Source organism: Acanthopagrus latus, chromosome 22, assembly GCF_904848185.1.
Source record: "Acanthopagrus latus isolate v.2019 chromosome 22, fAcaLat1.1, whole genome shotgun sequence".
NCBI classification, from domain to species: domain Eukaryota; kingdom Metazoa; phylum Chordata; class Actinopteri; order Spariformes; family Sparidae; genus Acanthopagrus; species Acanthopagrus latus.
In genome coordinates, this window is record NC_051060.1 from 9,761,981 (window position 1) to 9,775,362 (window position 13,382).

Genomic DNA, 13,382 nt, shown 5'->3' on the forward strand with positions numbered 1-13,382 from the left:
TACCTTGGTATCAGGCCCAAAAATTGCAATAAAGTCATTTGTAGGTATTCGTAACAGTATTTCCTGGAAAACACTAAAAACTGTTGTAAAAATGATCTGAAAGAATGATGCCTAGAGTGTCTGGGTGCCTGTTTTCACAGACCATCTACATAAAAGATGACCTTCATGCAGGTGACGAAATTACTTGTGCATGTAAAATTTTTTGCCATAAAATATCCTATGAATCTGTTAAGAAGGCAAGAAGTATCCTCTTGTTATTCAAGACAAAACAGACACAGCAACACTATCTTTTATCCGTGTGAGTAAGAAAGATGAACTCTTGTGAATACATATCTAACACTGTCTGAGAGAACCTCCGATGTCAGTCACATCCGAGCCTTCAGACTTTGTGAACTGGATCGAGCCCGTGAGACAGCTCATCGCCCGTTTCACCGTTTTCATCCTGTCGGTGCCGGACTTTCCCAGGAAGCTTGCAGGGATCTTCACTCAGTGTGGAGCACCAGCTGTCAGCTCTGACAGGAAGCACAGAGTGTTTTCTCAGCCCCTCTGCTGCTCCGCATTATGATAGAGCTTTTACAGTATTTACAGAAACGCGGCCGAGTGGTTTAGTTGCGGCCCTCGTTCAGTCAAGAGACTTTTGTCTCGTACATTTCCACGTACAGAGCGAAGCAAACCTTATTTGATCCCTGCCCAGCGTCCTCAGGCTGAAGGCCGGGTCAGCCTACAGGCTGGTAAATAAAAGAGCAGGGATCCGTCTCCACCGGGGATCTCAGGACCCATTCTCATCCCCCGAAGAGCCCTCAGTGACGAAGGGATGTGGGGGGATCGAGTGTCCCTGCTGCTGCTCAGATCTCACAGGCAGTAAAACTATCCAGCTGCTGCTCCTCAGTCAGAGAGGAGAGGGTTCAGACCTTGTATAAAAGGTGCGTTAGCTCTTGTAATACCCGACCACGCTGTTAAGAAGCGATCGAGCTTCGGCTTTCTCCGAGATGGCCGTTGTGTGACTGGACGCGGACCAGGTGTTTCAGCGTGTTACACGGCGATGTGATGCTTCCTCAGCAGTCGTTACTTTTGCATTTCTTGCTCTCTTGTTTCTCATCAATCACAGGAAATGTGTAGCTTGTGGCGACGTGCAGAATGAGCGCGGGGGACTCCTGCCAGCCTCTCGAGCGCGAGGTGATGAAACAAACACCATAAACAAAACTGTTCCTTTACCTTTATCGCACAGCAGACCACCCCAGTTCCTCTCGCAGTTGCACTGCCAGGGGGCGTTGCAGGTCCCGTGGACGCAGCCAGGATAGACCACGCATTCATCACAGAATTGGCCCTGCCAGCCGTAGCTACACCTGCGAAACACAGACGCCAAAAACACAACCATAAATCAACGTGTTCTGAAGAATCCATATGTCATCACCTGCTTCGTTTGTTTCTTTATTATCACTCTTACACAATCGCTCCCAAGACCTCTGTATTATTAGTAATCAAGGATGCCGATAACAGATATTTGGAACGATGCGCATTTGCAGTAAAAATGTAAATCTTCACGCCGTAAAGTTTGTACTTATGAACCGCTTTGTACTTACACTCCACCACGTTGCAGGTTCTACTTTTTACCCAGCTTCATTTAACCAATAATTGACGACACGTGTTAACTTTGTAAATTTGCATTAGTCAGAGTCGTTAGGCTGTTACTCGTGGCGTGTAACTGAAGAAGCACTTTTATCATTTATTCCATTCTGTGGCAATTGGAGAAGAAAATAACAATAATGGGAACACTGCTTATCATTGGATCTGGCTGAGGGGGCGTGTGCTCTGGGGTCACTTCATAGGCCTTCAAAAACATGACAAATCATTTTCTCACCATATTAAGATCGATCGGTTTGTCTGATCTACCGGTGGTAAACTTAGCCATTATATTGATTTTGTCGTGCACGATTTCCTCCTTCTGACGTGGATGTAGCCAAATTAAATCAAATCAAAGAAGATAAAAAAAACAAAAAAAACAACAACAACATAATTTCTGACTCTCTCTTACAATCCAGTTCTGAGAGCTGACCATCCTGGTTTTTTTTTGGGTCCAGTGAGAAGTTGCCACAGAAAGCCAAGTTCCTCGAATCCAATTTATCTTATGTACGATTATAAATAATAAGGAACAGCATTTGTGGGGAAGTCTGTGGGAGGAGGAACTTCTGGTGCAATCTTTTAGGCCCTGGCTCAGCCTTCTGAGCTGCTGGAAGAGGAAGAAGGGACGAAGAGAGAAGTCCGTAAGTGGCGGCAGCGAGCCCTTCGAATGCAACCTGCCCGACAGTGGAAACACACCTAACACTGTATCTGCTCCCGCGTCAACCTATCCCACGGCCTCCAGCCAACTAATCTTAGTGGAGGGTGACATTCCAGGGCAGGAGGGTTAAGAATACTTCCAGCGGCTCCCGTCCTCGGGTTGGAGTCTGGGGCTGAGGGCTACAAGGGTGGCTCCAGTCGACTGTGCGTGTGTGCGCGCACGCGCGTAGATACCGCGTGTGTGCGCGCACGCCTGCAGCTTCATGACAGCGCTCGGCTATTCCGAGGCGGCGGTGTCGTCGAGCCAGCTGTCTTGTCAATTGACGGCTATTTTGAGGCTCCTGCAGACGGCACCGCTGTCTCTCTGAGAGACCTTCAGACATCTCTGCCATTCTGAGGCTGAGAGGGGAGGGGGTGAAGGGGCATCAGGGAATACTTGGCATGCTTCCTCCACTGTATATGATTAGCTTCAGAGGGTCTGACAGCAATGCAGCAGCAACACTAACAGAACTTTGGCAGGGTGACTCGCCGACTGCTTTTTAAGCTCGAAGGCAGCAAAAGAGGCGTCCCGTGGTTTAATTCTTGGCCATACTGGTATCACGATCACTCCGAAAGCCCTCGCGGGTGTAGGCGTGATGCTGGAATGTCAAAGTGAAACCTTCGGAGAGGTGGAAAATGCGTTACATTGCTTACCCAAGTGATTCTTAAGGCACGGCAAGCCGACCAATGTGTCAGAACAAGCCTAATGTGTGCTGATAAAAAAGAGCCTCAATGGAGCAGTGTAACAACAGGCACGTACCAGCCTTTGTGTTTCTCAAAAGCCTGTGGCAAGCAGGGCAAAGCCCATAAAACTGGGAATGAAAGGAGATGGCGAGGGACTTTTTATGCCAGCTTTCTGTGACCTGAGGCTTCATTAAATTCATGCCACTGCAGGAAGATTCTCCACCGCTGCTCTTCTATTCATGTCACCTTTCCTGTTGACTACGACTTGACATTTCGGAAGAATAAGGAGCTCCCCCCCCGGTTGTCTGTCTGCAGCCCACTGATCCGGGCAGACACAAAAAAATGCGAGGCAGTTTCCTAAAACTGGTCTTCCCCTGTTATTCCTCGGCTCCGAGCCAAGTGTCTCTTTCCATCTGGCAGGTGGGAGGGACGGGGTTTTACAAATGACGACGGGATGCAGCACATCCTGGAAATCTGGACCTATGGGGCCACCCTACGTCACTTTATCTAACTGCCGTTTCCACTTTGGGAAATGCACATAACACAGTTGGATATTCATTTCCTCCCCTGCCCCCTGCCCTTCAAGGAGGACTGCAATGCGGACTGGGGAGGGGATATGACAATTCCTGGCACGTTTACAGTGGTCAAATTCACACACCGACGACTCCCTGCTTTCTTCGGTCCAAGCCACAGAGAGCTGATGAGACTCTTGGTATTCTGCGGAGGATTTCAGGTGGCTAAAAATACAAAAAAGAGGCAGGCTTGGCATTGCCCTTCTCTTCTGAACCGAGATGGAGATGCCCACAAGGGAAGAAAAAGGCTGACACAAAAAAAAAACCCCAACAGGCTACAACAAGAGAAGGCGCCTCTGAAATCCATCGTTCCCTTTGCCTTTCAAACATTGAGCTCAACTGCTGGGCTAATTTTTGAGGTCTAACATCACTGCAGTTCCATCTTAATTGTTACAGAAACTGCCTTTCTACTACAAATCAAAAAATGTAACTGCATGTACAGTCTGAAGAAGGATCGGGCAATATATCGGTATACCGTGACACCGATTCTGGATATCGTTACTGTAAATCATCAGAGAGAAGTGTGTTTTCTTTGTTTTAAAGGCTGCGTTAGACTGTTGCAATCATTGTCTGTACCCAATTGATAAGAAATCCAACATTTATTTGAAAAAAAAAAACAACAAAAAAAAAACAGTCAAGCTTGTGCCCCCACTTCAGACCGCTTTTAGCTTGGATTACGTCGGGGAAATTTTAATGTAGCCATTTTATACCTCTTTACAATTGTATTTCTTCTGTTTTTCAAACAAGTCCCCTTCCACTTTAGTTGTTTAGGACAATGCTGCATCGTTGTTGTGCTCTGAAGCTCCAGAAATGTTATGTGGACTATAAAATCTCACCCCACTTTCCATGGCATGGGGTTGAGCAGACAATGACTGAACTTTTCATTTGTGGGTGCACTATTCCTTTAATATTGTGCCAAAATATGGTGAAAAGTATCATAATCTTGAATTTTGTCATCCAGTCGTGGCATTTATGAGGAGCTTTTGATAGCTACACATCATATGTCATGACATAGTCGGAAAATAGCGTGATATGGTTTTGAAAACATCTAACCCTGGTATGAAGGATCTTCACAAAAATTAATGTAAGAAATATAATCTCTTCCAGGATAACAGCAGGACATCAGAGGAAGTAAAGATCTGAACAGGCACATTTTCTGTACATGAAAGACAGTCATGCTCATCTTACTTGCACACTCCTGGGACGGGGCAGCTGCCATGTAACAGGTTGCAGCCTTGCTTGCAGATTGCTGTGAAGAAAAAAAAAAAAAAAAAGATGACAGAGAGAAACGATTTCAAAGGTGTGATTTAAACTCCTTGGGGAGACGTGTGTCATTACATCTTCTTCCCATAAAAAGAGATTATTCTCTGAGACGGAGGACCGGAGAGATGGGGGGGGGGATGACACGTAAAAGGAGGGAGGAAGAGAAACTCGTTTGTTTGCCATCTTTCTAACAAGCGCAACAAGACGTGAGAATTCATGGCACTCTGTCCAGGCGAAGGGGGGGGGGGGGGCAACTTTATAGCTTACATGTACAACACAGCCCCCCCACCCTCTTAAAAACAACCCAGGCTCTCTCCTCTCCCTCCCCTCTTTGCAACCTTCGTCTTCTAAGGTCAGCGGGGTGATTTATTGGAGGCCCCCCACTCTCTCTGACACCACCCACAAGCACGGCCCCGACGCTGCCGCACGCCAACACAGGCAGGCGCGTTTCTGCCAGGCGCTTTAAAAATGGCACTCGGACAATGAATTTCAAAAGAAAGATATGTTACCGCTACTCGTGCAATTAGGGCGGCGCAAGTAAACTAAATTGTCGCAAAATTGCAATAAGCACAGGCTGCAATTTCAGCGATATAATGTGTGACAGACGCATTATAATTAAGTGCTGTGGTGCTGCAGAGGTGTCACGGTCTACAGATCCTGTTCTCCAGATGTAAGAGAACATGTTGGTTGAGTACAGACCCTGGCAAACGTCACATCATCATCATCATCATCATCACATACATCATTTTAATAGTTTTAAGTACAATAATCATCCCGAACCACTCCTGAATTATATTGCAATCTTACAATACACACACGCAAACTGTCTGACAGTCAAGTAAGTGCTGTGTATTTAAGGATTTAATGAAAAGACTTCATGCTTTCAGCAGGTGATCTGAGTCCTCTGCACACTACTAATCGATGAATCGTCGCAGCTCTAAAAAGTGGGTCACAGTCAGGTCAAAGTCTTTTCCTGTGACGTCTGCAGTTGGTGGGTTTAATATTAACAACATAACATCAAACTGTCTTCATCGAGCGTTAACAGGTATTGTGGACACCAGGCTCCGGCAGCTCACCTGTCCTGCAGTCTTTGCCCATCCAGCCGTCGAGGCACACCTGAGCCCCCGAGGGCTCGCAGCGATAGTGGCCGAAGTAGTCGTCGCGGGGAACGCACAGCTTGTTGCACTTGCTGCTGTAGTAGTTCTCGTCGCAGCGCACTCGGATGCGGTAGCTGAGGCGGGCCACTGGGCCGTCGTGCAGGACGGTCTGCCAGGGGTCGCCGGGGTTGATCATGCCGGTGTGAACGCTGCGTTCAATCAGCAGCTCCTCCTCGTCTGAAACACGAAGCAGACGAGGGACAAATCAGTCGGCCCGATTTCAGCACAGACACATGAAGATGAACATTTAAAATAGCCCCTGAAAAAAAAGAAAAAGGAATCACCCACACTCTAGAGGGTATCTCATATCCATCTCTCTTGAATCTGAGGCTCTTCTCAATTCAAGGAGTTTTTTATGAGTTTCAGCTCCTTGTTAAGCAGTCCGGTCTCATAGCGTTGTTTTCAGCAGCAGCTGGCAAAAAAAAGTGCTAAAAACAGTGTCCAATACCTGCTCAGCATCAAACAGCTGACAGCACTGATCGTGACAGTTAGCTGGTGATCATAGTCAAGCATTCAGCAGCTACCGAGACAAATATTTCCCTCAGGAGTTTGTTGGGGAGTAACAATTGTCCAAATCCACTGTTCGGTTCAAAACGTTTTCTGAGCCACAGTTTAGTTGATACATCCGGGTGTTTGGTGGTTGGGTGTCCGGAATACCATTTTTTTTTAGCCTTTTGGGCTTCAGAGCTTTTGGAGTAGGCAACTGCAAAATATTCAAAGTTTTGGCTGGGAGTAGAGGGGACTGAGAATGATACGAGAAGGACTCATACAAATCCCAAAATTGATAACTGTATGTATCCATCAAACGATTATCTGAATAACCAAATATTCAGGTCCAGCCACAGAAATCTACAAGTAATCCTGTAGATCTTGACTTAAGAGAGTAAACAGGAGTCCAGTTTGAGGGGGAAATAATTTTATGTGTTTCTATCACAGTTTTTGTCCTTTTGACTGAAGACTGTGGACGTTGGTATCTTAGCTTAAGTCTCTGGTCTCTACCAACTCCTACCGTTGTGACGATTCTAAACAAACAAGAGCTAAAAGGGAGTGAAAATTGGATTTATGTTCCAGAAACATTCAGACTCCAAATGAAATCTAATGTTGCTCTTTAACCTCTGAATGTGTAAATAAGCAGATGTTCTACATATCTATGCAAGACATGATTATACGTCAATGCTGTGTTCACAACCTGTTTCCTGTTTTTACAGGTTTAACAAGCGTAACGTTTACCGTGCTGCAGTGAGCTGATCAGAGATATATCAGGATGTGGATGGATTCTTGGCTAAACACCTTCAGTATAAAATCCCAATCTGTTCAACAACATGACAACGGAAGTTAACACTAAGCTAAATTCAATAATCCTGAACAATGTGGTTTAATCAGTCATCCCCAAAAAACTAAACCACTGCATTTAGTGAGGAGGATAAAAATGTGTTATCCAAAATGCGCTGCGGAATCTCCTTTATTCTAATGTAAAGTCACTCCTCAAGATAAAGCACTGCATTCTTATTCAGCCGACAGAAGCTTTGATATCACATTGTGTGTGTGTGTGTGTGTGTGTGTGTGTGTGTGTGTGTGTGTGTGTGTGTGTGTGTGTGTGTGGGGGGGGGGGGGGGGGGGGGCAAATATCCACTGAATTTTAAGCATGCAATTGAAATTCATTGTCTGCAAATTGATCCGTTTTCTGGCGGCGGCACTCATCGCCACCGAGCTCTGAGCTCTCTGTTCATGCACTGTCATGTCAGGAGGTTGTGACCACTTAGCCTCTCACACACAAACACTCGCATCAAATAAGTTGTGTGCCTCCGTCTGGCTCGCTGCAGCGCCGGCTTCCAGAAAAGAAAGCAATCTTTATCGCAGTGGGATCGAAGTTGGCAAACAATCTCTATGGAAATAGGGGGTCTGTGATTTCCTTTGCTCAGGGGCTCTGGGCTGCAGTGCACCATGGACATTTTGAAGTGAGCAAGCAGGGAACACACACACCCACACACACCTTCCTCTGCTGGGGACTGACACAATGTCAGACAGAATTAAGCAACAATAACAGAAATAACCCCCGGTAGTTGCCAGATAGAGAACAATGGGCTCCGGGCCCAAGCCGGGCTCTGCTACCTCGGTGTCTAAACACTGAGCCCGGCCGCCCAGTCCACTCAACTTCCTGCTCGATAAACACAAGGAAAACAGCCGGCTGCCTTTCCTGAGGACACAGGGGGAGGGGAAGACACGCACGCCGGAGGACATGACGCCGGAGGAGAGGAATCTCAGTGACAGAACCCGACACGCCGATGGGCTCTTACATAGGACCAGACACGATGAGGCTGCTGCTGACTCAGGCCGGAGAACGACTTCAAGAGTCCAGCAGAAAACTCGCTGTCATGCATTTCAACGTTGTATTTCACATGAAGATCACCTCAAGGATTCATTGCTCGGCCAATTCACACGCAGCGCAGGTCTTCCAACAAGTCTGATTTTCGACCAGCGTGTCCCGCTATGCTCCTGATTGGGAAATTCTCCCGTTAATCTCTGAATTTCAAAAGGGATTCAAATCAATGAACTAAAAACCACAGCAGTGAGTTTGTCGTCTGCATCACCACAGTATGAAATAAAATGCCATGCCTACAGATGATGTTACTGCAGACGAGCAAGAAATGCCACAACACAAACCTGCAGCCTCGTCTGGACGTTGGTTAAGAGTCTCACTCGATCCAGTGACAGCTCGATCGCTTAAAGGGTGGATCATACTGAACTCACACTGCTAATCAACACACTAAATAACTGTAAGCAGACTTTTTTCTCTCTTGATGCTTATTCTGTTAACAACTGACCCCCAGACGGCTGCAATGTGGTCGACGGAGCTTAACCATTTACATTTAGGGCATTTTTAAGCGACTCACAGGAATTCATCCATTCATACTCTGATGGTGGGAGCTGCCATGCAAGATGCTGACCAGCGCATCAGGGGCAGTTTGGGGTTCAGTATCTTGCCCGAGGACACTACGACATGGGGAACAGAACCAGCGATCTTGCGATAGCAAGACGCTGGCTTCACCCCCGAGCCACAGCCGCCTCCATCTGATCTGAGCTGAAGCCAGTCAGCACAGCACCTCAATGACACTGATTAATTGCCACGCCTTGTCAAAGTGAAAGTCGAAAAGATATTTACAAAAGGTGGCCTTTCATTACATTCATGACAAAAAAAAATTAAAAATGCCTGTTTTTAGCAGGTTGAACCACAAGTTAATCAAATCAAAGCTCTGAATTCCACAGATGAGATAATAGCGGAGTGACGCATGTAGAGTGACATTGCATATTTTGTTAAAAATCGACATCATGAGCTGGACCTGGCAGGCGAAGGCCACGGTCTCTGCTGTAACTGTGGCCTTACAGAGGTTCGCCACTCTGACCAGACTCCCTTGTGATCTTCCACACAGGGAGAAAGGAGCACTTGTTCAAGACGTTTGTGTTTCTTGGACCCATGACATTGAGGTTGAAGTCAGCTGATGTCTGTGACCTCACAGCAGCCTCAGTGTGGCTTTCATACAGAATCCAGAAGGGATGAATGAATGAAATCTGTTTCTCTTTTTTAATCAAATTTCTTCTACATTTGGGCTTAAAACAAAAAAAAAGAAGAAATATGGTTTTCCTTGCTCTCATCTCTGGATGTGCTGATAATGTGTTTCTTGCGTCTTGCATCCTCTCACTCGAAACACTTATTTTGCGGCTTTAAAGCAGTTTGGCTGAGGCTTGAGCGCGAGTGGCTGGCAGGAAATCAATTAGACGGTTTCTCAAACAACATTAAGGCCTCACAATCCATCAGAGACATCAGGACTAATCACTGTAAACGCGCACAATTACTGGAGGCCCGCATGCAGAAACGCAGTCTAATCAAAGCGCTGTGATGTCAAAATCTATTTCTTCCCCATTGTCTGCATTCTGGGGTGGAAGTGCGTTTGATGTTATGGACAAAACAGGATGTAATGACCTCATATAAATAAAGGAGCAAGTTTAGACTGCAGAGAACAGTATGGATATATACATGCGCTCGTGTACACGGTCGCATGCACAAAAATGTACAAGAGGCTCGTGAAAAATGTCCACAGATCAAAGCCACGTCTGAACATACAGACATTACAGTCCTCAATGGGTCCTCTTCCTCCCAGACTGAGCTACTGCTCAGACGGGAAAAAAGGGGCTGTACAGGAGTCCACCCAGCGGACATAACCAAAGGAAAACAGGATACAGCTGGTCAGAAGTGACCGCCAGAGCCAACGTGTCTGAGACGAACCAAGGATTATATTCTGCGTGAAGCATCTTGAGGAGCTAGAGTGTAAAGTTAAACTTCAGAAATTCGATGAAGTTTCCATTTAGACTTGAGAGAAGTCTTGGCGAAACACATTTCAAGATATGAACATGAACCCTGTCGATGGAGAGCTGACTTTAACCTCATGTCTTACCTAGGGGTTCTGCAGACAGTTTTGATCATAATCAACTACTCAGAAGATTATTTTCTAAATTAATTGCCAAACTAGACTTGAAATCAAAAGGAATTCAGCTTCTATCAATAAAATGGGGCTGCAATTAGTTATTTTCATTATCCATTATTCTGCCTGATTAATCAACTTGTCCTCAAGTTGGACAAAACAGAAGCAGCCATCAATGATTTTATTATTTTTTTTGTTGATTGTTATTATTTTTTTCAAATAAAAAACACACAAAAACAATAAAAAAAAGTGTTTGAGTAATTTTCTGGATGTTGTTCTCAATTCGACATCAATGACATTGATTCAAACCCAAAACAACCACTGTACACTCAAAATGTTCAAATCATTTTGGATCTGTAATTTTGGATCCATCCAAAAGATGGTAAAAGCTGGACCAGATAATAAAAAACACCCAAAAAGCTTATCAATAAAGTCTTCTGTTTAGCTGGTCCCCCAAAAAGCTTGGGTGCTGCTCCTGAGCCCTGCAATGGTAGGGAAGTCTTCATGTCGTGACTTACTTGTAGAAATTTCACAGATAATCCTTTTTACCTGCCAACGTTTATCTCCATCTGTGACAGTTAACAGAAGCAAATGCACTGAGGTGTGTGTGAAGCTTAGACTTACTGTTGCGTGTGCCGTTGTCCCAGTCCCAGGCCTCTACGATCAACGTGTACGTCCGCTGGAGAGAGAGGAAAAGAGGAAGGAGTCAGGCGAAATTCAGACAAAATAGCAAGCAGATCCCTGGATTGGCAGCGCTAGATTGTGGGTCATTGCCCGTTTTGAGCAAGTCATCCTGACTCTAACGTTGTCACTAACAGTACAAACTTTAACAAGCCTGCAGCTGTTACCTTTTCCTTTTTGGCAAGTATTTAGCCATTTTAATGCCAGGGCTCCATTTTGCAGGGGCACCATCGCTTCGTGCTGGGGTTAGTACCACCAACGACCATTGTGATCAGTTTAAAGAAACACAAACACGCAGAATGACAATGGTTACGCAAAACCAAGCGGCACAAAACTTCATTCAAACAACGTGAGGAAACACAATGGCCCACACAGGAATCAAAAAAACAATGCGATTCCAGTAAATGATGTCTCACATTACCTACAGACTCACTGGTAGGTATGATATGACCACTAGAACAAGTCAGAGGTTGCCAATTTTCCAACACTGACATTTGAGCATGATAAAAAAAAACATTAATTTATGCATTTCACTGATCCAATTATTAAACAGAATATACACCATTTACAAAACAAGAAAGGTAAATCTCAAATAATAGCTGCCGGTGACTATATATCACCAATTGTACATCATTAATAAATCACAGTCCAAGAAGGAACATTGAACAGATGGCCTTTGTTATTGTGTTCCCAAATTCAGATTTGCAGAGAAGTAAACATTATTTATTTTACAGACGTTATAATGTGGATTATAATTTAGCCAGTCATGAGACTCTTCCACAACAGCTCTCTCTCTCTCTCACACACACAAAAACACACAATGCGAAAAAAATCAATTTCACTGCTACGACAGACTCTCATACGCAGCTCGGGTCTGCCTGGAGGTACGCTCGAGTTAGGCTGCCAATGAAACCCGATGATTCAGAGATAAAAGAGCAAGAAACGTCGAGTAGAGCTGTGGGAAGAAGCCAAAAGAAGGGAGGGGAAAAACGTGGAGAGAGCAGCGACGTCCCTCTGGCTCAGTTTGTAATGTGATTATATGAACCTGTATGTTACTCCTGCTGGCACATCAGTGAAGCTTTGCAGCTCACATACACACATCCTGGCAACAGGAGGCCACAGCATTGATGTGTCATGGTTCAACTGAGGCAAGGGCCACAGATGCATGAAGATACTCGAGGTAAACGTAACAAGCTCAAGAATGATTTCAGAGAGTGCTTCATTCCTCTTTCAGACAACCGCTGATTTCCAGCAATAACAGTCACTCTGTAACTGAGACTGAACAGTTATATTTTTGGGTCTGACAGTTAGTTTTGAGGCAAAAAAATTAGCCAGTTACCATCAAAGTTAAATTCTGACTTACAATAACCTCGTTGAGCAGGTTTTAATGACAAGATATACATAGTTCCAAAAACGGACTTAGCTAGCTTCGGACTTAGCTAGTTAATTAGCCAAAAGTAGCGTCATAATATCTTTATTGTTTCATGTTCATGTTAACATTTTCATAAAATATGCTTATTTCCATTCTTGTCGCGAGTAAGCTGAGAAGATCGTCTTTACACTAAATATGAAGCTAGAGGCAGTAGGCTGATGGCTCGGCATAGCTTGATGAAAGAGAAATTACTAGTTTGGATTGGTCAAAGGTTAAAAAAAAAAAAAGAAATTAAAAAAGTCACAAACTAACATGCTAACCGTTTAATCTGATCGAAAAGATCAGATTGGTTTTTTTTGTTTTTGTTTTTTTTTTAGGAGGTTTAGTCTGGGACTATTTCCTGACTGGAAGCAGGAACATCATCAGCATATTTCACAAGATAAACCTTTGACATACGTTTATGCATCATAGCTAGCCACTGACCGTTAGCAGCTGGGTGAAACTGATACATGCACACAGCAGTTACCTGACAAGACTGCTAACCGCTGACTAGTACTCTTCTGTAAGCCAACCACTGAAACCCACCTGAACCTTTTTTATTTTATTTTTTTATACCTCCTTCACTTCTAATCTTATTCCATCTCAGCTTTCTTGTAACACGATCAATATATTAAAAGGAATAAAAAATGTTGAGGCGTGAGGTTTTTAACCGTGTTTTCAGGAAAAATAAAGCCTCAGCAGGTATGATGCCCATTAAGAAAGTCACTTTGCTGATATTAGCTGTGCGAGACGAACTCTGCCTGGCTTTGTCCTTGGTTGTCAGACAGTGAGGTAAATCAGCAGCTAAAGGGAT

General features: G+C 44.7%; 1 protein-coding gene across 2 annotated transcripts in view; it reads right to left on the reverse strand.

Moving 5' to 3' along the window:
• The window catches only part of jag2b (jagged canonical Notch ligand 2b), a 52,259-nt gene that overhangs the window by 20,301 nt on the left and 18,576 nt on the right, over nt 1-13,382 (reverse strand). For both annotated transcript variants that reach the window (XM_037086755.1, XM_037086754.1), the window contains exons 3-6: nt 11,101-11,155; nt 5,915-6,172; nt 4,764-4,824; nt 1,216-1,346 (exon numbers count right to left, since the gene is read on the reverse strand). In XM_037086755.1, coding sequence (XP_036942650.1) covers nt 1,216-1,346; nt 4,764-4,824; nt 5,915-6,172; nt 11,101-11,155 — 505 coding nt within the window. The remainder of the gene's footprint in view (nt 1-1,215; nt 1,347-4,763; nt 4,825-5,914; nt 6,173-11,100; nt 11,156-13,382) is intronic.